At 38.8% G+C, this 26070-nt stretch overlaps 1 protein-coding gene across 1 annotated transcript in view; it reads right to left on the reverse strand.

Annotated features, from left to right (window-relative positions):
- The window catches only part of FYB2 (FYN binding protein 2), a 107397-nt gene that overhangs the window by 60681 nt on the left and 20646 nt on the right, over positions 1 to 26070 (reverse strand). The window contains exons 5-6 of the mRNA XM_064279952.1: positions 16822 to 16853; positions 11883 to 12030 (exon numbers count right to left, since the gene is read on the reverse strand). Of these exons, the coding sequence (XP_064136022.1) occupies positions 11883 to 12030; positions 16822 to 16853 (180 nt within the window). The remainder of the gene's footprint in view (positions 1 to 11882; positions 12031 to 16821; positions 16854 to 26070) is intronic.

Genomic DNA, 26070 nt, shown 5'->3' on the forward strand with positions numbered 1-26070 from the left:
ACAAGAAAGACAAAATTATCCTCTGGTGAGAGCAAAGGCCAGCCACTTCCTTCTTGCTTTCATTCATTTCCTTCTTTCCTCTTCCTGCCCTCTTAGAACGCTATCACTTAAATCCCTCACCCTTGGTAGGCAGAGGAAGGGAGTGATAAATTTTTGACTTCACTTTTTTCCCCCAATAATTCTTTAATTAAATTAAACTTTTTACTTTAAGATAATTGCATATTCATATGAAGTGGTAAGAAATAATAGAGGGAAATCCTGTGTACCCTTTACCAAACCAAAAAAAAAAAAAAAAAAACCCATTGCCATGCAGTCAATTCTGACTCATAGTGATCCTGTAGGACAGAGTAGAACTGCAATATATGATTTCTGAGGAGCACCTGGTGGATTCGAACTGCTGACCTTTTGGTTAGCAGCCATAGCTCTTAACCACTATGTCACCGGGGCTTCCATCCTTTACCCAGTTTCCCCCAATGGTAACATCTTGCAAAACTATAGGTCAATATCACAACCAGGACATTGACATTCATACAGTCAAGATACAGTACATTCCCATCACCCTAAAGATCCCTCATGCTGCCCTCTTTTAAAAAAAAAATAATTTTTATTGTGCTTTAAGTGAAAGTTTACAAATCAAGTCAGTCTCTCACACAAAAACCCACATACACCTTGCTACACACTCCCAATTACCCTCCCCCTAATGAGAGAGCCTGCTCTCTACCTCCACTCTCTCTTTTTGTGTCCTTTTCACCAGCTTCTAACCACCTCCACTCTCTCATCTCCCCTCCAGGTAGGAGATGCCAACATAGTCTCAAGTGTCCACCCGATCCAAGAAGCTCACTCCTCACCAGCATCCCTCTCCAACCCATTGTCCAGTCCAATCCATGTCTGAAGACTTGGCTTTGGGAATGCTTCCTGTCCTGGGGCAACAGAAGGTCTGGGGGCCATGACCACCAGGATCCTTCCAGTCTCAGTCAGACCATTAAGTCTGGTCTTATGAGAATTTGGGGTCTGCATCCCACTGCTCTCCTGCTCCCTCAGGCATTCTCTGTTGTGTTCCCTGTCAGGGCAGTCATCCGTTATAGCCTGGCACCATCTAGTTCTTCTGGTCTCAGGATGATGTAGTCGCTGGTTCATGTGGCCCTTTCTGTCTCTTGGGCTCATAATCACCTTGTGTCCTTGGTGTTCTTCATTCTCCTTTGATCCAGGTGGGTTGAGACCAATTGATGCATCTTAGATGGCTGCTTGCTAGCATTTAAGACCCCAGACGCCACTCTTCAAAGTGGGATGCAGAATGTTTCCTTAATAGATTTTATTATGCCAATTGACTTAGATGTCCCCTGAAACCATGGTCCCCAGACCCCTGCCCCTGCTACTCTGGCCTTCGAAGCATTCAGTTTATTAAGGAAACTTCTTTGCTTTTGGTTTAGTCCAATTGTGCTGACCTCCCCTGTATTGTGTGCTGTCTTTCCCTTCACCTAAAGTAGTTCCTATCTACTATCTAATTAGTGAATGCCCCTCTCCTATCCTCCCTCCCTCCCCCATCTCGTAACCACAAAAGAATGTTTTCTTCTCAGTTTAAACTATTTCTCAAGTTCTTATAATAGTGGTCTTACACAATATTTGTCCTTTTGCAACTGACTAATTTCACTCAGCATAATGCCTTTCTGGTTCCTCCATGTTATGAAATGTTTCACAGATTCCTCACTGTTCTTTATCGATGCGTAGTATTCCATTGTGTGAATATACCATAATTTATTTATCCATTCATCCGTTGATGGGCACCTTGGTTGCTTCCATCTTTTTGCTATTGTAAACAGTGCCGCAATAAACATGGGTGTGCATATATCTGTGTTAAGGCTCTTATTTCTCTAGGATATATTCCAAGGAGTGGGATTGCTGGATCCTATGGTAGTTCTATTTCTAGCTTTTTAAGGAAGCACCAAATCGATTTCCAAAGTGGTTGCACCATTTGACATTCCCACCAGCAGTGTAGAAGTGTTCCAGTCTCTCCACAGCCTCTCCAACATTTATTATTTTGTGTTTTTTGGATTAATCCCAGCCTTGTTGGAGTGAGATGAAATCTCATTGTAGTTTTGATCTACATTTCTCTAATGGCTAATGATCGTGAATATTTCCTCATATATCTGTTAGCTACCTGAATGTCTTCTTTAGTGAAGTGTCTATTCATATATTTTGCCCATTTTTTAATTGGGTTATTTGTCTTTTCATAGTTGAGTTTTTGCAATATCATGTAGATTTTAGAGACCAGGCGCTGATTAGAAATGTTATAGCTAAAAACTTCTTCCCAGTCTGTAGGTAGTCTTTTTACTCTTTTGGTGAAGTCTTTGGATGAGCATAAGTGTTTGATTTTTAGGAGCTCCCAGTTATCTAGTTTTTCTTCTATGTTCTTTATAATGTTTTCTATATTGTTTATGCCATGCATTAGGGCTCTTAACATTGTCCCTATTTTTTCTTCCATGATCTTTATCGTTTTAGATTTTATATTTAGGTCTTTGATCCATTTTGAGTTAGTTTTTGTGCATGGAGTGAGGTATGGGTCTTGTTTCATTTTTTTGCAGCTGGATATCCAGTTACGCCAGCACCATTTGTTAAAAAGACTGTCTTTTCCTCCATTTAACTGTTTTGGGGCCTTTGTCAAATATCAACTGCTCATCTGTGGATGGATTTATGTCTGGATTCTCAGCTCTGTTCCATTGGTCCGTGTATCTGTTGTTGTACCAGTACCACACCGTTTTGACTACTGTGGAGGTATAATAGATTCTAAAATCAGGTAAAGTAAGGCCTCCCACTTTGTTCTTCTTTTTCAGTAATGCCTTATTTATCTGGGGCCTCTTTCCTTTCCATATGAAATTGGTGATTTGTTTCTCCATCTCATTAAAGAATGTCCTTGGGATTTGGATTGGAATTGTATTAAATGTATAGATCGCTTTGGGTAGAATAGACATTTTTATAATGTTAAGTCTTCCTATCCATGAGCAAGGTATGTTCTTCCACTTATGTAAGTCTCTTTTGGTTTCTTGCAGAAGTGTACTGTAGTTTTCTTTGTATAAGTCTTTTACATCTCTGGTAAGATTTATTCCTAAGTATTTTATCTTCTTGGGGGCTACTGTAAATGGCATTGATTTGGTGATTTCCTCTTCGATGTTCTTTTTGTTGGTGTAGAGGAATCCAACTGATTTTTATATGTTTATCTTGTGTCCCAATACTCTGCTGAACTCTTCTATTAGTTTCAGTAGTTTTCTGGAGGATTCCTTAGGGTTTTCTGTGTATAAGATCATGTCATTTGCAAATAGAGATACTTTGACTTCTTCCTTGCCAATCCGGAGGCCCTTTATTTCTTTATCTAGCCTAATTGCTCTGGCTAGCACTTCCAGCACAATGTTGAATAAGAGTGGTGATAAAGGGCATCCTTGTCTGGCTCCCAATCTCAATGGGAATGTTTTCAGGCTCTCTCCATTTAGGGTGATGTTGGCTGTTGACTTTGTATAAATGCCCTTTATTATGTTGAGAGATTTTCCTTCTATTCCTATTTTGCTGAGAGTTTTTATCATGAATGAGTGTTGAACTTTGTCAAATGCCTTTTCTGCATCAGTGGATAAAATCCTGTGATTCTTGTGTTTTGTTTTATTTATGTGGTAGATTACATGAATTGTTTTTCTAATGTTGAACCATCCCTGCATACCTGGTATGAATCCCACTTGGTCATGGTCAAATATTTTTTTGATATGTTGTTGAATTCTATTGGCTAGAATTTTGTTGAAGATTTTTGCATCTACATTCATGAGGGATATAGGTGTGTCATTTTCTTTTCTTGTGGTGTCTTTACCTGGTTTTGGTATCAGGGATATGGTGGCTTCATAGAATGAGTTTGGTAGTAGTCCATCCTTTTCTATGCTCTGAAATACCTTTAGTAGTAGTGGTGTTAAGTCTTCTCTGAAAGTTTGGTAGAATTGTGCAGTGAAGCCGTCTGGACCAGTATTTTTTTTTGTTGGGAGTTTTTTGATTACCTTTTAAATCTCGTTATGGGTCTATTTAGTTGTTCTACCTCTGTTTGTGTTAGTTTAGGTAGGTAGTGTTTTTCTAGGAATTCATCTATTTCTTCTAGGTTTTCAAATTTGTTTAAGTATAGTTTTTCATAGTAATCTGATATGATTCTTTTAATTTCAGTTGGGTCTGTTGTAATATCACCCAACTCATTTCTTATTCAGGTTATTTGCTTCCGCTCCTGTTTTTCTTTTGTCATTTTGGCCAATGGTTTATCAATTTTGTTGAGTTTTTTAAAAATCCAGGCTTTGGTCTTGTTAATTCTTTCAATTGTTTTTCTGTTTTCTATTTCATTTAGTTCAGCTCTAATTTTTATTATTTGTTTTCTTCTGCTGCCTGTGGGTTTCTTTTGTTGCTCTCTTTCTATTTGTTTAAGTTGTAGGGATAGTTCTTTGATTTTGGCCCTTTCTTCTTTTTGGATGTGTGCATTTATTGATATAAATTGGCCTCTGAGCACCGCTTTTGCTGTGTCCGCACAGCTGAAATGGTTGGAGTTTGCCAACAAGGGCCTATTCTCCCAAAATAGGTCCACACAAGTCCATGCAGAAGGGAAAGGTGTTCAAGGTCCATGGACAGTTTATGCCTGGACAGGAGCCGCTTCTGTCCTGAGCTCCCCCGGTTAATGGAGCTAGCAAATTATGTTTTCCCCCTAGTTGCAAATTTTTTCCTTCCCCAAGGCGGGGAGGACGGCTCTAGGTGCTCACCAGGGTCTGTCTCAGGCCTGGGGATTCAGCCGCTGAAGCCGGCCTGCGAGTGGGAGGGTGCGGTAAAATATACGCAAGTACTTAGCTTTTGCCGAGAGTGCCCTTCTCCTCAGGTTCCGGAGGTGTGAGTGGGCTGTGTGGCTGGCTGCTTCTCCTGAGGAAACTGCGGCAGAATGCTAGTACCAGCCCGCCGCCGCCGCTGCTCCAGGAATGGTGCCTGAGGGCTCCCCACGATTCAGGTCCGGTAACTCCTCTCTGCTTCTGAACAGTCTCTTCCTTCCCCTGCCCCTCAGTTCATTGTCTAACCTTGCCTTTGATGCTCAGGGCTCCCAGCTTGTCACAAATATATTCATTTTCGGGTATTTGTTGTAAAGAGGGCTCAACAGAAGCGTTTGTCTATTCTGCCATCTTGGCTCCGCCTCCTCATGCTGCCCTCTTATAGCCACACCCACTTCCCTCCTGTACTCCCTTCCCACTCACCTTAACTCCTTATAACCATTAATCTTTTCTCTATTTCTATAATATTGTCCTTTTAAGAATGCTGTATAATGGAATTATACAGCATGTAATCTTTTTGGACTGGCTGGCTTTTTTTCATGCAGCATAATTCCCTGGAGATTCATCCAAATTTTGTGTGTAGCAGTATTCTGTTCCTTTTATAGCTGAGTAGTATTCCAAGGTATGGATGTACCACAGTTTGAAGGACATCTGGGTTGTTTCCAGTTTGGGGCTATTACAAATAAGGCTGCTATGAACACTTGTGTACAGGTTTTTGTGTGAACATAAGTATTCATTTCTCTGGCATAAATGCCCAGGAATGCAATTGCTGAGTCATACGGTAGTTTCATGTTTAATTTTTAAAGAAACTGCCAAACTATTTCCAGAGTGGCTGTGCCATTTTTACATTCCTAAAGGCAATATATGAGTGATCCAGTTTCTTTACATCATCACCAGCATTTGGTGGTGTTGCTTTTTTTTTTTTTTTTAGTCATTCTGATAAGTGATATCTCATTGTAGTTTTAAGTTGCATTTCCTTAATGGCTAATGATGATATGTTTTCATGTACTTATCTGTCCTCTGTATATCCTCTTTAGTGAAATGTTGTTCATGCATGGTGCTCATTTAAAGAAAATTTTTTTATTGTTTAGTTTTGAGATTTCTTTACATATTCTAGAAACTAGTCCTTTGTTAGATATGAGGTTTTCAAATATTTTCTCTCAGTCTGTAGCTTGTCTTTTCATTCTTCCAATGGAGTTTTTTACAGAACGAAAGTTTTTTATATTGATGAAGTCCAATTTATCCACTTTTCCTTTTATGGACTGTGCGTTTTGTGTCTTTTTCTAGCCTTAGATCCCAAATATTTTCACCTATGTTTTTTTCTAAAACTTCTATAGTTTCATGGTTTATATTTAAGTCTGTATCTATTTTGAGTTAATTTTTATATAAGGTGTGAGACTTCCTGTTGCCATCAAGGTGATTCCAACTAATGGAGACCCTACAGGACAGAGTAGAACTGCCCCATAGGGTTTCCAAGGCTGTAATCTTTACGGAAGTAGACTGCCACATCTTTCTCCCACAGAGCGCAGAGCGGCTGGAGGGTTTAAACTGCTGACCTTTGAGATTTAGGTTAAGGTTTATTTATTTTTGTCTATAGATGTCCAATTGATCCAGGACCATTTATTTGTTCAAAAGGTTATCGTTCCTCTATTGAATTGTTTTTTTACCTTTGTAAAAAAAAAAAAAAAAAACAGTTGGACATATTTTGTGGGTCTATTTCTGAGTTCTCTATTCTGTTTATTGCTCTATGTGTCTTTCTGCCAAAGCCGCACAGCCTTGATTAATAAGTCTTGAAATTAGGTAGACCAATACCTCCCAATTTATTATTTTCTTTCAAAATAGTTTTTAGCTATCCTAGTCCTTTGCTTTTCTGTGTGTATTTTAGAATAATCTTGTCTATATCTACAAAAGATCTTGCTGCAAATTCAATAGGAATTATGTTAAACTTATCTATCATTTTGGGGAAAATTGATGTTTTCACTATATTTAGTTTTCCAGCCCATGAACTTGGTATTTCTCTCCATTTATTTAGATTTTCTTTATTTCATCAACATTTTCTAGTTTTCAGCATGTAATTTCTATACATGTTTTATTAGATTTCAGCCTAAGTATCCTTTTTTTTTTTGAGCAAATGTTAATGGTATGTTTTAAAATTTTTATGTCCACATGTTCATTGCTAGTATATAGAAATGCAATTGATTTTTGTTTGTTTATCTTGTATGTTGTGACCTTGCGGAATGCACTTGTTAGTTCTGGGAGTTTTGTGTGTGTGTGTGTGTGTGTATGTGTGTGTGTAAATTCCTTGGGATTTTCTACATAGATAATTGTGTCATCTGGAAATAGTTTTATTTCTTCCTTTCTGATCTGTATGCATTTTGTTTCCTTTTCTTGTCTTATTTCAGTGGCTAAAATTTTCAGTACTATGCTGATTAAGAGTAGTGAGAGTGGATATCCTTGCCTTGTCCCTGATCTTAAGGGGAAAGCATTCAGTGTTTCACTGTTACGTGTCATGTTAGCTGTAGGTTTTTTGAAAATGCTCTTTAGCAGGTTGATGAAGTCCCCTGTATTTCTTTTTTTTTTTCCTAAGAATTTGTATCATGAATGGATGCTGAAGTCTGTCAAATGCTTTTTCTGCATAGATTGATGTGATCATGTGATTTTTCTTCTTTAGCCTGTCAGTATGGTGGATTTCACCGACTGATTTTTGAATATTAAGCCAGCTTTGCATCCCTGAAAGAAACTGCACTTGGTCATGGTGTATAATTCCTTTTATGTCCTGCTGAATTCTATTTGCTTAATTTTTAAAAGAATTTTTATGTCTATATGAGGGATATTGATATGTAGTTTTCTCTTTTTTGTGCTATCTTTGTCAGGGTAATACTAACTTCATAAAATGAATTAAGAATTGTTTACTCCTCTTCCATTTTTTCTGGATTAGATTGTGTGGAATTCACGTTAATTCTTCTATAAACATTTTGTAGAATTTCTCCAATGAAACCATTTGGGCTTGGAGATTCCTTTTTTGGGAGTTTTAAAATTATGGATTCAATTTCCTTAATAGAGTGCTATTCAAATGATCTACTTTGGGTGAGTTGTGGTAGTTTGTGCTTTTTGAAGAAGTCCTCCATTTTTACAGAAGTTGTCAAATTTACACGTGTACAGTTGTTCATCGTATTCTCTTACTATTTTTTTGATGTCTGCAGAGCCTGAAGTGATAGCCTTGTTTCATTTTTGATATCAGTAATTTGTGTCTTCTTTCTCTTTTTCTCTGTCAGACTTGCTAGAGGTTTGTCAATTTTATTGTTCTTTTCAAACAACCAGGATTTTTTTCCCACTGATTTTCTTTACTGTTTTTCTGTTTTTAATTTCATTTATTTCTGTTCTTATCTTTATTATTTCTTCCCTTATGCTTGCTTTGGGTTTATTTTGTTGTGATTTTTCTGTTTTTGGAGTAGGATCATAGATTATTGATTTGAGACTTTGTCTCTTTTCTAAAGTAAGCATTTAGGATAAATTTCTCTCTTAGCACTTCTTAATCTGTGTCCCACAAATTTTGATATGTTGTATTTTCATTTTTATTCAGTTCAATAGTTTAAAATTTTTCTTGAAACCTTCTCTGTTTGATCTACCAACTATTTAGAGGTGTTCTGTTTAGTTTCTAAGTGTTTGGAGATTTTCCTGTTGTCTTTCTCTTATTCATATCTAGCTTGATTCCATTGTGGTCAGAGAACATATTCTGTATGACTTCAATTCTTTTAAATTTTTTGAGGTTTGTTTTATGGCCCAGGATATGGTCTATCCTAGTACATGCTATAAGGGCATTTGACAAGAATGTGTAGTCTGCTCTTGTGTGAAGTGTTCTACAAATGTTGATTAGTTCCTGCTGGTTGATGGTGTTGTTGAGTTCTTCTGTATCCTTGCTGATTTTCTGTCACATTGTTCTATCAATTGTTGACAGATGGGTACTGAATTCTAGTCTAATAGACTAGAATTATCTATATCACATTTCAGTTTTGGGTTCAAAAATTTTGCAGCTCTGCTGTTCAGTACATACACAGTAAGGACTGCCATATCTTCTTATATTTTTTTGTTTGTTCTCTCTGTTTTTCGTTTCTCTGTTTTACATTTCCTGTCTTCCTGTGTATTTAAAAAAATTTTTTTTAGAATTCATTTTGATTTATCTATAGTATTTTTATAGCATCTTCTTGTATAACTTTGTGTGGTTGCTCTAGATATTACACTGTAAATTATATTTGGTGGGTTTATATATAATTTATCATAGTTTATTGGTGTGGACATTTTATCTGTTCAAGTGAAGTGCAGACACCTTACTACCTTTATGTCCCTTTCCTCTTCCTCCCTTCCTCCTTATAACTATCTTAAATATTTCCTTTTCATACATTTAGAACTGTATCAGAGTTATAAATTTTTGCTTCAACCATCAAATGTAATTTAGAAAACGCAACAGAAGAAAAATATATTACTTTTGCCCATGTTTTTATTCTTTCCTCCGTTCTCCCTTTCATTTTGATGCTCCAGAGTTTTTTCTTTTTATCATTTCTTTTCTGTATAGAAAAGTTCCTTCAGCTGTTCTTTTAGACTAGGTCTGCTGAAATTAGTTTTCTTAGTTTTAGTTTTTCTTCATCTGAGAATGTCATTGTTTCCTCTTTATTACTTGAAGAATACTTTGGTAATAGGGTTCTGGGTTGACATTTCTTTTTTCTCAGCACTTGAAAAATGTGTCACTTACTCTGGCCTCTATGTTTTCTTATGAGAAATTCATCATTATTTCAATTGTTTTTCTTCTTAAAAGTAAGGCATTCTCTCTCACTGTTTTCAAGATTTTTTCTCTGTGTTTATTTTTTCAGAAGCGTGATTATATGTCTTAATGTGGATTTCTTTGGGTTTATCTTGTTAGTAGTTTGCTTGGCTTCTTGACTCTGTAGTTTTATATCTATTACCAAATTTGGTAAGGTTACAGTCATTTCTTCAAGAACTTTTTTGGTCTCACCCTCTTCTTTCCTTCCAGTACTCCGATTACACAAATGTTAGATCTGTTGCTGTAGTTCCACAGGCCTTAATGCTGTCCAGTTTTTTCACTGTATTTTCTCTCTGTTATTCAGATTGGGTAATTTCTATTTTTTATAGTGTGAGTTGGAATCGACTCAAAGACAATGGTTTTTTTTTTTTTTTTTGGTATTTTCAAGTGTGCTGATTCTTTCATCTGTCTCTTTTATTCACTGAGTCCATCAATTGAATTTTTTATTTCTGCTAATTGTATTTTTCAGTTCTAAAATTTCCATTTATTTATTTATTTTTTGGTGAAACTTTCTATTTTTTTTTCCATTTCTTTCAAACATGTTCATAATTTCTCACTGAAGTATTTTTATAATATCCAGTTTAAAATTTTTGTAAGAAAACTCTAATACCCCAGTCATCTCAGGGTTGGTGTCTAGTGATTATCTTTTTTCATTCAAGTTGAGTTTTTTCTGATTTCTGGTCTGATGAGTGATTTTAAATTGAAACCTGGAGCTTTTGGGTATTATGTTATAAGGCCCTAGATATTATTTAACTCTACTGGTTTAACTGTTTTTTTCTGATACCAACCAGAGAGGGAAAGGAGAGCATCAACTTTTTACTGTGAGGTGGATATAGAAGTCCAGGTTTCCCACTTGGCCTCCATTGACACCTGAAGGAAAGAGGGGCTCCTTGTTGCTGCTGGTAAGGGTATGAGTTCTGACTCCCCACTAGGCTTCCACTGATCCCACCCTGGCTGGGAGGACTAGGAGTGCCTTGTTACTGCTCCCTACGTGTGTACTACAGATACCACAAATAGGAGGGGACCTCATTACCACCAGACAGTGGTGAAACTATTGCCTCTCCATTAGGTCTCCTTTGACACTACCCCAGCAAGGAGGAGAAAGGCACCTCATTACTGCTGGGGTGGTGGTGGAAGTCCAAGTTCCCCACATAGTCTTCATTTGTACTATGGGTGGGGCCTCATTACTGCTTGAAGGGGATGAAAGTCCCAGTTCCCTACATGGCCTTCCCTAACACCATTCCAGCAAGGGGCTGGAATGCATCATTACAGCAAAATTGGGCTGGAAGACTAAGACCTCTACTCAGCGTTTGCTGGTGTTGATGGGGATGGGGCCACAGGTTTTTTTTTTTTCTTTTTTTCCTGGTGTTTTGCTGAAGTAGAAATGTTATTTTCTTAAACTTTTTTGTCTTGAAAGGCTGCTCTTTCCAGGTCCTTTAGCTAGAAAGAGTATGTTTTTATTTGGGCTTTTTGTATGACCTTATATAACTCCATCTCTCTGATCTTTAGTTTCCTGTCTCTAAAAAATGCATTAATAAAACTACTGTATCAGCAGAATATATCCAGGAAACCTAACACAGAACCATGACACATAGGACAGTCTCAATGAATATTAGTATTTATCCCAGCACTAATGCATATGCCCTTTGAGGAGGGTTATCTGGCTCATAGGCAAAACGAAGACATAGAAATTTGTAGAAATGCTTTGAGTTCCTGTTTCTTCACCTTCTTTTCTGAAAGGGACTCTTTCTGCACAAAAAGGCCTGAGCTGTGTTGGAAATACCAGAGGCAGGAAGACTTAGCTCTGAACCAGCGGTTAGATCCATTAAATAAACCCTCTTCTCTTTTTTAGACCAAACACAGGGGCCTAATTCTCATGGACTGTTATCTCCCTCTCCACACATTGAGTAACCAGGGTACTTCAAGAGAGACACCACAAGAAGAGAGATGAAGCTCGTAAAGGAGAAGAAGGAAGAAAAATGAATCGCCACATCTTGATTTTCCCTCCCACATATCTACCAAAGTCAAAGCATCTAAGTAGATTGTTCAGAGACAGAAAAGAGGTTGAAAGAAGAAGGCTGCAACAGGAATTGTGAGATAGCTTTGATGCCCAACTAGATTTTTTTTTTTTTTTAAGAGGCCAGACAAGGGGGAAAAAAATGAGATGGTAGAGCAGTGTGGCTGTACATTTTTAAACTTAGCTAGAGGAAAAAAAAAATCCCGCTTTGACACACTTTCATTCCACACAGGGTCACGATATTAATTGGCTTAGCAGACTTACAATCAGCAATTTCTTTTGCGGTGCACAGGTTAATGGAGTTGCCAGAGAGTCTCAGATATGAAATCGTTGCCTCATAATTATGTGGCTCTTCAAATTCAGCACTGAGAGCATGGAGAAAAAAAAAAGGTTACGTGCAAGAAACATTTCTTTAAACACATTTAAAGACTTTTTGTATTTTTTCCCCATTAGGAAAGTAATATAAGTATGTCTGGTAAATATGCTGAATTAGGCAGATATAGAAAGTATGCCACCCCTACTCTACACACATAGGAATTCTGGATAAAGCATAATAATACAAAGAATTGTACAAAGAATATACAGCTCACCTAGAAATAAAGTGAAATCTCCATGTTCCAGACACAGAGAGGAAACTGACCAAGTTGTAAGTGAGAACTGAAGCCATGGCACTCTAAGGGAATTTGAGACCAGATAAAGGAAGATCTTAATGACTGGAGGCTGGGGATTTAATGTCTGAGTTAGGAGGTAAGTCTGAGTTATAGGCCTCATATGATTTGGAAGCTGTAATTGAGCTATCAGCATAAAGCCCAGAGTCACAACATACTGCCCCCGCTGTGAAACATGTTCTAAAAAATATCTGTCCACTCTCCCAGAACTGGAGCAGGGAAGTTGGCTATCTGACTATGGCCATAGGAGGTAAAAGAAGCACCCATGAGAAATCAGAAACCCAGAAACCCAACAACAAAGTACAGGTGTGAGGGCTACACTCATACAATCTGTGTATTTCAGAGAAACAAAGCCAAAACTGAGACTTGAAACCAAATCACCTAGTAAAGGCAAATCTGAAATCACTCTGTAAAGACGCTCCCACAAACCATGGCACCTATGGTTTCCAAAGAAAATCTCCACCAAAATAAGCTTGCAGTTAAAAGCTGCAAACCACACAATGAGATGTGCCACTGTGAGATAATTAAATAATAGAATAATACGGAATTGACTTAAAATAAATATGTCTTAAGTATTGAAGGAAATAAAAGGAATAAAAGTCATTAGGCAAAAACAAGGCAGTGAAAAAAATGAGCCAAAAAAAGGAGTTACAGAAATTTAAAAAATATATAGTTCTGGAAAAAAATTTCACATAGAGGTTGAAAATAGACTAGACACAGCAGAAGAGAAAGTTCGATTAGTAAAATCTGAGAAAATTACCCAGAAAGTAACATAGAGATTTGTTGTTGTTAGGTGCTTTCAAATCAATTTTGAGTCATAGCAACCCCATGTGACAGTGTAGAACTTTTCTATGGGGTTTTCTAGGCTGTAATCTTTACAGGAGCAGGTCACCAGGTCGTTCTTTCACAGAGCCCTCGGGTAGATTTGAACTATCAACCTTTGGGTTAGCAGTTGAGCACTTAACTGTTGAGCCATCAGGGTGTCTTATAGAGGTATTAAGAGATGAAAAATATTAAAAGAGACCCTAAGAGATATGGAGGATGGAATTGGAAGATCAAAATACACTTACTAGGGGTTCTAAAAGAAAAAAAAGAGAATGCGGAAAAAGACATGATATTCAGATGATAATAACCAAGACTTTTCTGAAGTTGAAAAGGGAATGTAAGTCCTACTGAAGCAGCTTTAATAATGAGAAATGAAAATAAATGCATAAAAACAAAAGACAAGAATCACATAATTTTATCAATTTATGCAGAAAAGGCATTTGACAAAGTTCAACACTCATTCATGATAAAAACTCTCAGCAAAATAGGAATAGAGGGGAAATTCCTCAACATAATAAAGGGCATTTATACAAAGCCAACAGCTAGCATCATCCTAAATGGAGAGAGCCTGAAAGCATTCCCCTTGAGATCAGGAACAGACAAGGATCCCCTTTATCACTGCTCTTATTCAACATTGTGCTGGAAGTCCTAGTCAGAGCAATTAACCAGACAAAGAAATAAAAGACATACAGATTGGCAAGGAAGAAGTAAAATTATCTCTGTTTGCAGACGACATGATCTTATACACAGAAAACCCTAAAGAATCCTCCAGAGAACTACTGAAACTGATAGAAGAGTTCAGCAGAGTATCGGGACACAAGATAAACATACAAAAATCAGTTGGATTCCTCTACACCGAAGAGGAAATCACCAAATCAATACCACTTAAGTAGCCCCCAGCAAGATAAAATACTTAGGAATAAATCTTACCAGAGATGTAAAAGACTTATACAAAGAAAAATACAGTACACTTCTGCAAGAAACCAAAAGAGACCTACATAAGTGGAAAAACATACCTTGCTCATGGATAGGAAGACTATTCTACCAAAAGCGATCTACACATTTAATGCAATTCTGATCCAAATTCCAATGACATTCTTTAATGATATGGAGAAACAAATCACTAACTTCATATGGAAGGGAAAGAGGCCCCAGATAAGTAAAGCATTACTGAAAAAGAATAACAAAGTGGGAGGCCTTACTCTACCTGATTTTAGAATCTATTATACTGCCATAATAGTCAAAACAGCCTGGTACTGGTACAACAACAGATACATAGACCAATGGAACAGAATTGAGAATCCAGACATAAATCCATCCATGTATGAGCAGTTGATATTTGACAAAAGCCCCAAAACAGTTAAATGGGGAAAAGACAGTCTTTTTAACAAATGGTGCTGGCATAACTGGATATCCAGCTCCAGAAAAAACAAAACAAGACCCATACCTCACTCCCTGCACAAAAAAGAGCTCAAAATGGATCAAGGACCTAAAAATAAAATCTAAAACAATAAAGATCATGGAAGAAAAAATAGGGGCAATGTTAGGAGCCCTAATACATGGCATAAACAGTATACAAAACATTACTAACAATGCAGAAGAACAACTAGATAACTGGGAGCTCCTAAAAATCAAACACGTATGCTCATCCAAAGACTTCACCAAAAGACTAAAAAGACTACCTACAGACTGGGAAAAAGTTTTTAGCTATGACATTTCCGATCAGCGCCTGATCTCTAAAATCTACACGATACTGCAAAAAATCAACCGCCAAAAGACAAATAACCCAATTAAAAAATAGGCAAAAGATATGAACAGACACTTCACTAAAGAAGACATTCAAGTAGCTAACAGATACATGAGGAAATGCTCACAATCATTAGCCATTAGAGAACTGCAAGTCAAAACTACAATGAGATTCCATCTCACTCCAACAAGGCTGGCATTAATCCAAAAAACACAAAACAATAAATGTTGGAGAGGCTGTGGAGAGATTGGAACACTTCTACACTGCTGGTGGGAATGTCCAATGGTGCAACCACTTTGGAAATTGATTTGGCGCTTCCTTAAAAAGCTAGAAATAGAACTACCATAGGATCCAGCAACCCCACTCCTTGGAATATATCCTAGAGAAATAAGAGCCTTCACATGAACAGATATATGCACACCCATGTTTATTGCAGCTCTGTTTACAATAGCAAAAAGATGGAAGCAACCAAAGTGCCCATCAACGGATGAATGGATAAATAAATTATGGTATATTCACATGATGGAATACTATGCATCAATAAAGGACAGTGATGAATCTGTGAAACATTTCATAACATGGAGGAACCTGGAAGGCATTATGCTGAGTGAAATTAGTCAGTTGCAAAAGGACAAATATTGTGTAAGACCACTATAACAAGAACTTGAGAAATAGTTTAAACAGAAGAAAATATTCTTTGATGGTTATGAGAGGGGGGAGGGAGGGAGGGTGGGAGAGGGGTATTCACTAATTAAATAGTACATAAGAACTACTTTAGGTGAGGAGAAAGACAACATACAATACAGGCAAGGTCAGCACAACTGGACTAAATGAAAAGCAAAGAAGTTTCCTGAATAAACTGAATGCTTCAAAGGCCAGCATAGCAGGGGCGGGAGTTTGATGACCATGGTTTCAGGGGACATCTAAGTCAATTGGCATAATAAAATCTATTAAGAAAGCATTCTGCATCCCACCTTGGAGAGAGGCATCTGGGGTCTTAAATGCTAGCAAGTGGCCCTCTAAGATGCATCAATTGGTCTCAACCCACCTGGATCAAAGGAGAATGAAGAACACCAAGGACAGAAGGTAATTATGAGCCCAAGAGACAGAAAGGGCCACATAAACCAGAGACTACATCAGCCTGACACCAGAAGAGCTAGATGGTGCCTGGCTATTACGGATGACTGCCCTGACAGGGAATGCAACAGAGAACCCCTGAGGGAGCAGGAGAGCAGTGGGATGTAGACCCCAAATTCTCATAAAAAGACCAGACTTATTGGTCTGACTGAGGACTAGAAGGACCCAGTGGTCATGACCCCCAGACCTTCTGTTGGCCCAAAGCCAACTCTTCAGGCAGGGATTGGACTGGACAATATGTTGAAGAGGGATGCTGGTGAGGAGTGAGCTTCTTGGATCAGGTGGATGCTTGAGACTGTTGGCATCTCCTCCCTGGAGGGGAGATGAGAGGGTAGAGGGGGTTAGAAGCTGGAGAAATGGACACAAAAAGAGAGAGTGGAGGGAGGGAGTGGGCTGTCTCATTAGGCGAGAGCAATTGGGAGTATGTAGCATGGTATATATAAGTTTTTGTGTGAGAGACTGACTTGATTTGTAAACTTTCACTTAAAGCACACACACACAAAAAAACTAACGAGGAATGTGAAAGACTAATACAATGATAAGTATAAAAAAATGCATACTCACACAGTTTGTAATGAATTAGCATACGTCAAAGAAAAAAAAGGAAAATTATTTAAAAGTTATGTGAGAGAAAAGACAGATTATCTACTAAGGGATAGCAATCAGACTGGCAATAGACTTCTCATTAGCAACAAAATGATAGAAATTGTAGACAAAATCTTAAAGTGCCCAACAAAGGCCATTCAAGAGTGATAGAAATAAAGATATTTTCAGAATACAAAAACATGCATTTACTACTCACAGATCCTCGCTGATGCATTTCAACCAAGAAAAAAAAAAAATTTGAACTCCAAATGAAGCAGGACGTGGTGGGCCAAAAAAATTAACAAAGTAAATTGGTAAGTCTAAATAAATACTGACTTATTTTTATTAGTTAAAAATGACTAAATTGGAGAAGCTTAAGAATAAAGTGGAACTTAATAATATTAAATAATAATATGAAAGATATTGGAAAGGGCTATGGGAGTCAGGGCATTCTCAAGTCTTTGTATTATTGAGAAGTAGGATAGAGGATCCTCCCCCGACATATTCGGGGTAGAATTTATGTTTCACAGGAAATAGCCTACACAGCACATTTGATGGCATCAAGACTAATAAATGCTTACTAAATGTGATGAATATTCAACTCCGTTGTCTAATATTAACAAGTTTTTGTGTTGTCCTTTGTTTTCTCAGTTTTTTTTTTTTTAAATTGTGATAGAATATCGATATATAACAAAGCATTTGCTATTTTAACCATTTTTACACCTACATTTCAGTGACATTAATTACGGTCACCCTGCTGTGCAATCATCACCAATACCCGCTTTCCAATTTTTTTCATCACCCTTAACAAAAACTCAGTACCCCTTAAGTAATAACTCCCTATTTTTCCCTCCCATCTGAGTAGGATAGGGATTTTGATTAACGTTCGACTTTGTTAATTGTGTACGTCAAAAATTAAGCTGTGACCACTAAAAATAATGGTTATAGCATATTTAACTGCTAAAATAGTATAAAGGGAATATGCAATCAGAATGTTTAAATATTAAAAAAGAAGTCAGAAAAGAAAAAATTTCAAGTATAAGAAATTGCATGGTAAATATAAAATCATAAAATATAACAGGAAAATGTCCAAATGAATCAAGAATTGCAATAAAAGCACGTAGATTACACTACTTCGATAAAATAGGAAGTATCTAGTTGAATATTTAAAAAATCCAGCTACATGCTGCTAATCAGCAGCAGACAAATCAAACCTTCCAAAGAAGTGGAAAAAGAGACAAAAGCCAAATACTAATCAAGAAAAAGCTGAGGTAGGTTTATTAATATTAGACCATACTTAACAACACTGATCAAGAAAATGAGGGAAAGCATGCATGTGCACACACGCACACACAAATTGAAGAGAAGAAAGCAGAGAAAAGTAGAGATAATTTTAGGTTTTTAAAATCTAAGGTCAGAGCTCTCTGCCCACAAATTTGAAAATTTAGAGACAATGGACAATTTTATAGCCAAATATAAAATTACTCTAGCAAATACACAAGAAATTGAAAAACTAAAATTCTAATACTCCTTAAAGGGCTTGAATCAGTAGTATACATGCCCACTCCCCAATCCCACTTCTTTTTTTTTTTTTTTTCAATTTGAAAAAATTTAAATTGTTTTTTATGGTTCTACAGATGATTGTAGGAAACCCTGGTGGCGTAATGGTTAAGAGTTCAGCTGCTAACCAAAAGGTCAGCAATTCAAATCCAGCAGGCGCTCCTTGGAAACCCTATGGGGCAGTTCTACTCTGTCCCATAGGGTTGCTGAGTCAGAATCGACACGACGGCAACAGGTTTGGTTTGGTTTTTTGGTTATAGATTTATTGAAATCAGCTGGGTAGTTCTCACTTGGGGTCTCTCTATATCTCTGTCTTAGGCCGGGTTCTTTAATGAAACAAAAGCAGTGAAATAGATATACACCAAAAAACCACACCTGTTTTTGCTTCTCTAGAGAACCCAGCCTGAGACCGTATGATAGAGAGACCCCAAGTGACTATGGAGCTCTGACGGTGCAGTGGTTAAGAGCTATGGCTGCTAACCAAAACACTGGCAGTTCAAATCCAGCAGTCATTCTTTGGAAACCCTATGGGGCAGTTCTACTATGTCCTGTAGGGTCACTATGAGTCGGAATCGACTTGATGGCAACGGTTTTATATATATATATATATATATATATATATATATACACATATATATGTATACATACACACACACACACACACATATATCCACCATTCATCTGTCAATTTGGAAGACAGCTACCTGGCCAACTGACTGGAAGAGATCCATATTTGTATTCATTCCAAAGAAAAGTGATCAAACAGAATGCAAAATGATTGAACAAGATCATTAATATCACACACAAGTAAAATTTTGCTGAAGATCATTTAAAAGTGGTTGTAGTAGTACCTTGACAGGAAATTGCCAGACACTCAGGCCAGATTCAGAAGAGGACGTGGAATGAGGGATATCATTGCTGATGTCAGATGGATCTTGGCTGAAAGCAGAGTATACCAGAAACCTTTCTTTTACTAATTATGCAAAGGCATTCGACTGTGTAGATCATAACAAATTATGGATAACATTGTGAAGAATGGGAATTCCAGAACACTTAATTGTGCTAATAAGGAACCTGTACAAAGATCTGATCGAGAGGATAATGTGTGGTTTAAAGTCAGTAAAAAAGGTGTGCGTCAGGGTTGTATCCTTTCACCATACTTATTCAATCTGTATGCTAAGCAAATAATCCAAGAAGCCAGATTATATGAAGAAGGATGGGGCATCAGGATTGGAGGAAGACTCATTAACAACCTGTGATATGCAGATGACACAACCTTGCTTTCTGAAAGTAAAACCTGAAGCACTTACTGATGAAGATCAAAGACTACAGCCTTCAATATGGATTATACCTCAACATAAAGAAAACAAAAACCCTCACAACTGGGCCAATAAGCAACATCATGATAAATGGAGAAGAGATTGAAGTTGTCAAGGATTTCATTTTATTTGGATCCACAATCAATGCCCATGGAAGCAGCAGTCAAGAAATCAAACAGTGACGTGTTGCTTTTGATAAATCTGCTGCAAAAGATCTTTTTAATGTGTTGAAAAGGAAAGATGTCACTTTGAGGACTAAGGTGCACCTGACCCAAGGCATTACATTTTCAATCATCTCACTTGCATGCGAAAGCTGGACAATGAATAAGGAAGACTGAAGAAGAATTGATGTCTTTGAATTATGGTGCTAGTGAAGAATATTGAATATATCATAGACTGCCAGAAGAATGAACAAATCTATCTTGGAAGAAGTACAGCCAGAATGCTCCTTAGAAGCAAGGATGGCAAAACTTCGGGCATGTTATCAGTAGGGACCAGCCCCGGAGAAGGACATCATGCTTGGTAAAGTAGAGAGTCAGAGAAAAACAGAAAGACTCAACCAGATGGACTGACACATTGACTCCAACAATGGGCTCAAGCATAACAATGATTCTGAGGATGGGCAAGAATGGGCAGTGTTTTGTTTTGTTGTACATAGGGTCTTTATGAGTCAGAACCGACTAGATGGCACCTAACAACAACAACAAATATATATATATATATACACACACACACACACACATATACATAGACAGAGAGAGATTTATCTGAAGGAAATGTCTTGCTTGGTTGTACAGCCTGGAAAGTCCCAAGTCCATGGATCAGATAGGTGGGTTCTCATGACTCACATAGCTTCAGGTGCTGACGAACCCAAGATCAGCAGGTCAGACAACAGGCTGTTGGCTCATGGGCTGCAGAGGCTGACAAATCCAAGATTGGCAGGTAAGGCATTAAGCTGCTGGCTCACAGGCTGTGGAAGCTGACAAATCCCAAGATTGGTAGTTAAAACAGCAGGCTGCTGGCTCACAGGCTCTGGAGGCTGACAAATGCCCAAATCAACAGTCAGTATGGCAGGGAGCTGGCTGAAGTCCCAAGAACTGGAAGTCAGGTGGTAATGAGCCAGATGCAGGATTCAGAGCAAGCAGGCAAGCTTTGCCAGAACATCCATATATACATATTGGACGAAGGCCTTACCTCTGAGGAAATGCCCCTTACAACTGACTGGTTTATCACATCAGATCACATCATCGAGGAGGACTAAATCATTACATAACTGCCAAACTACATCATTACATGACTGGCAAAGTACATCATTACACAGCTGCCAGACCACTAAGAATCACGGCCCAGTAAAGTTGACACACAACCTTAACCGTCACAGTCCACCCCTAGGCAACTTGGCACCTGTACACATCTTCAACCACACAGGATCTCTAAATAAACACAATTTAAAATCATATTTGTGCCTAACATGATAAAACTAACATGCATACAATTGAAAACACACTACCCATATAAATGCCTACCCATATAAATCTTATATTTTATAAGTGAAGGAAATAAACATATTTGATGCACATGTACAAGGAAGAAATACTCATAACAATCACAGTCCTCATTTCTGCAACTGGTCACGGGGTCATAACTAGTATTTAGAACTACCGTCTTACACCACCCATTCTGTATTTCCTTTACCCTTGCAAGCACCTCAGCTGGCCATGGTTCTTTGCCTAATGAGGTGACCCAAACTTTCATTCCTGAAGAATTAGTAGTCATGTTGGATCTGGGTTGCTGTAGTGTTCCATTGATTTTAATCACAGGGCATGGTAGAACTAAGAGATGCCCTAAGGGATGTCCTGTATTCCAGACTAATTCTTTTTTACCCCTATTATGCAACATCAATACACTTTTTCCTTGGTAGTCAGAGTCATTCACACCAGCCAATATGGTAACTCCCTTCCTTGCCTGTTGATTCAGAGGCAGGAGGAACCTGAAGTGGCCAGGTGGCATTCTTAACTTCCAGCTGCATGGAATCCACATTGTGTCTCTGAGTGGGAGCATTCCTCCCTTTGGAAGTAAGACCTCTAGGCCCACAGAGTATAGGGTCACAGGGACAGAAAGCAAAAATTTTGTGAGTTGGTCACTAGAAGTAATAGTGAGTGGTGCCACTCTCATCTCTACCCCTTGATTTCTGAACCATGAATCCTGGCTATGGGAGAAATAGCACCATATACTTACTGGATGCTGGTTTAGAGCATACGTAGCCTTCTGGAGAACACTGCCCCAACCTTGCGAAGTGTTGCCACCCAGCTAGCACTATAATTGTGTCCATCACTTTATCAAACCAGCTTTTTCAGGATGATGGGGAACATGGTAAGACCAGTGAATTCCGTGAGCATGGGACCATTGCTGTACTTCTTTTGCTGTGAAGTGAGTCCCTTGATCTGAGGCAATGCTGTGTGGGATACCATGACAGAGCATAAGGCTTTCTGTGAGTCCACGGATGGTATTTTGTTAGAGGCATTGCATGCAGGAAAGGCAAATCCATATCCAGAGTAAGTGTAAGAACAGGATGCTGTCCTCTCCATAATTGAAGTGGTCCAATGTAATCAACCTGCCACCAGGTTGCTGACTGATCACCTTGAGGAATGGTGCCATATTGGGGACTAAATACTGGTCTCTGCTGTGGCAGATTGGGCATTCAGCAGTGGCTGTAGCCAAGTCAGCCTTGGTGAGTTGAAGTCTATGTTGTTGAGCTCATGCATAACCTCCATCCCTGCCACCATGGTCACTTCGTTCATGAGCCCATTGGGCAATGACCAGAGTAGCTGGGAAAAGGATGACCAGTTTCCACAGAATGTGTCATCCTATCCTCTTGATTCTTGAACTATTCCTCTGCTGAGGTCACCCTTTTGTGAGCATTCACAAGAGACACAAATATCTTCACTTCTTTGGCCCACTCAGAGAGGTCTATCGACATACCTCTTCCCCATACCTCCTAGTCACCAGTTTACCAAGTAACAATCATGTTCCTTCCAAGTCCCTGGCCATCCAGCCAAACCATTGGCCACAGCCCGTGAATCAGTATGCAGTTGCTCAACTGGCCATCTGTAATTCCAAGTAAAGTGAACAACTAGTTACACTGCTCAAAGTTTTGCCCAATGGAGGATTTTTCTTCATCACTGTCCTTTAGAAAGGTTCCAGAAAGGGGCTGATGTGCTGCTGCTGCCCATTTTCAAGCAGTACCTGCATATTGCACAGAACCATCTGTAAACCAGACATGAGTGTTCTCTTCCTCAGTCAACTGATCATAAGGAACTTCCCATGAAGCCATAGGTGCAGATTGGGAAAGGACAGGTAATGTGACAGAAGTGGAGACCCATAGGCATTTGGGTCACTCCTTTATGCAACTTACTTCGGCCTCAGGTCCTCCTAGAGCCCAGTCTTGTATATACCACGTATATACCACTTCCATTTGATGGATGGAGTGCTGCTGTGCACATCCGACTTCATGACTCTGTGGGTCAGACAACCCCCAGTTCATGATGGAAAGCTCATCCTGCATGGTAACTTGGTGGCCCATGGTTAAATGTTCAATCTCTACTATGGTTCAGAACAAGTCAAAAGCTATTTCTGAAAAGGGAAATAATTACCTGCAGGGAATGGCAGGACTTTAGTCCAAAATCCTAAGGGTCTGCACTGTAATTCACCATTAGGGTCCTGTCAAAGGCTCCAAGCAGTGTCTCTTTCTGCTACTGACAGTTCAAGCACCATCGGATCAGCCAGATCGTACGGCTCAAGTGGCAAGATAGCTTGCAGAGCAGCCTGAACTTGTTACGGAGCCTTCTCTTATTCTGGGCCCCATTCAAAACTAGCAGCTTTTCGAGTCGCTTGATAAACCGGCCAGTGTAGCACATCCAAATGAGGGATATGTTGCCTCAAAATCCAGAGAGGCCATTGTGACTTCTTTTTAGTTGTAGGAGAGGCCAGATAACAACTTATCCTTCATTTTAGAAGGAAATCTCAACATTCCCCACACCACTGGACTCCTAGAAATATCACTGAGGTGGAAAGTGCCTGAATTTTTGTGGAATTAATTTTCCAACCTGTAGCATGCACGTATTTCACCAAATCCAGAGTCATTGACACTTCTTTCTTGATAGGTCCAATCACCATAATGTCATCAATGTAATGGACCAGTGTGATGTCTTTTGGAAGGAAAAGGCAATCAAGTTCCCTGCAGATTTGATATACTCCTGCCCTTGGAAACCTTATGGGGCAGTTCTATGCTGTCCTATAGGGTTGCTATCAGTCAGAATCGACTCGATGGCAATGGATTTGTTTGCAGATTTGATATACCCCTGAGGTAGGTCAGTGAAAGTGTACTGCTGGCTTTGTCAGCTGAAGGAAATGTCCTTCTGGTGTTCCTTCAGTAAACCAACCAAATAAACTATTATATCCTTTCCTAACCTCTCCAGCTGAAACATTAAAGGAATAATCTGGCTTAGTAGGCCCATATCAGTAAACTAAGACTGACCCACTTTATGTTCCATTATCTCACACCCTTAAGAGCCATTCCCATACATATTCTCTAGGTTTTTGTTTTTGCATATTAGAAAAGCCAAGCAGTTCTTATGAGGTGTAGCGTACCTCCTCCTGGGTCACACTTTGACTTCACCTTTTGGTCTCACTGGGGCTTAGTTTTAGTTACTGGCCTAGAAGCAAAAATGGGTGGTGGGGGAGCTTTCTTGGAACATTCAGGAAGATATTGTAAGACATCTTCCTGAGGCAATGCTCCAGGCAATGCCCCAGGCCAGCCCCAGGTGATATGTCAAAGGCTCTTCAGGCATGGCTGGGTTAATCTCATCAGATGGGGGTGGAAGGGATAATGGTTTTACTGGGCAGAGTTGCTTAGCAGACAAAGATGGAGTGATCTTTTCAGATGGGAGTTAGACGACTAGTTCTGTTGGCATGAATGATTCAATGGAATTAGAGGCTCAGTGTCCCCAGTTTCCTGATCATCTGCCCATATGTCCCCATCCCAAGTTTCAGGATCACATTTCTTCCTAAGTAATGCTCTCATTTTAACTTCAGACACATTTGAGGTAGGGAATTCAGTTGGTGTTGTAATTAAGCCATTCTTGCGATAACACTATGGGTTTGGTTTTCGACAATATCAGTTCTGTTACTGCAAGAAATGAGGCTTTCTTTCAGGGCATAAGTGGCAACTTTCATGTCTTTTATGCAGTGCTTGAGATGTGACTCTGAAGCCCTGAGACTATCTCTTTTTTTTACCACTTTGTCCAGTGAAAGTAAGACCAACCAACTAACTTCCATATATTTCTCACTCTTACGAAACTGTAGAAAGTAACAAACACGCGGTCACTCAGAGCCTCATCTCTCACCAGTACTTGATTTATTGATGGTGATATTTTGTGTACCAATATTGCCACATCACACCATGGATTAACAGTGCCCTCTTTACTACTGGAGGCAGAGTCATCAGCGCCTTTCAGAGTAGTCAAACTTGAGAACTGATTTAGAAAATTCATCCTTGAAACTTTGTTTCTCTAGAACCACTTTCAGTACGAAATGTCTCAGGCTGGATTCTCTAGAGAAATAAAACTAGTGAAATATATATATATATATTTATCTATCTCAAGGAAAAGGCTCATGTGGTTGTAAAGGCTGGCAAGTCCCAAGTCCACGGGTCAAGTGTCAGGCTGGAGGCTTCTCCTGACTCACGTAGCTTCAGGCACTGATGAATCCATGATTGGCAGGTAAGATAGCAGGCTGCTGTTTCACCGGCTGTGGAGGCTGATGAATCACAAGATTGGCAGGTAATACGGCAGGCAGCTGGTTCACGTCCCATGAACCAGAGGTCAGATAATGATGAGGTGGATGCAGGATCCAGAGCAAGCAGACGAGCTTTGACAGAATGCCCATATATATATATTGCATGCAGGCCACACCCCCGAGGAAATGCCCCTTACAACTGACTGGGTGATCACATCAGATTACATCATGGAGGATGACTACATCATTACATAGCTGCCAAATTACATCATTACATAATTGCCAAACTACATTATTACACAGCTGCCAAACCACTAAGAATCATTGCCCAGCCAAGTTGACACACATTCTTAATCATCACACTCTATTTCTCTCTGCTACAATAAGATTTTGATCGAGTGTAGTCATCTCTAAGTTTAACTTGAATTGGTGCAGTTGATTCTTGCGGTTATCTAGGAGTTCAGCCAGGGCTGTCAGTCACATGACCTTTCCATGTGGTTTGAGATTCTCACAACATGGTGGCTATGTTCTAGAGAGAGTGCCCAAATAGCAAATATTCCAAGATATTGACAGAGAAGCTCTAAGGTTTCTTATAAACTAACATCAAATGTCTCAGAATTTCACATCTACGGCATTTTATTTTTCAAGCTAGTCCCTAAGGCCAGCCTAGATACAAAAAAAAAAAAAAAGATACAAGGGGAGGGATATGAGACTTCACTGGTTGGAGTAGTGGAAAAGCCATATTGCAGAACATATTGTTTTGTCCAT

This window comes from Loxodonta africana, chromosome 3 (genome assembly GCF_030014295.1).
Source record: "Loxodonta africana isolate mLoxAfr1 chromosome 3, mLoxAfr1.hap2, whole genome shotgun sequence".
NCBI lineage: Eukaryota > Metazoa > Chordata > Mammalia > Proboscidea > Elephantidae > Loxodonta > Loxodonta africana.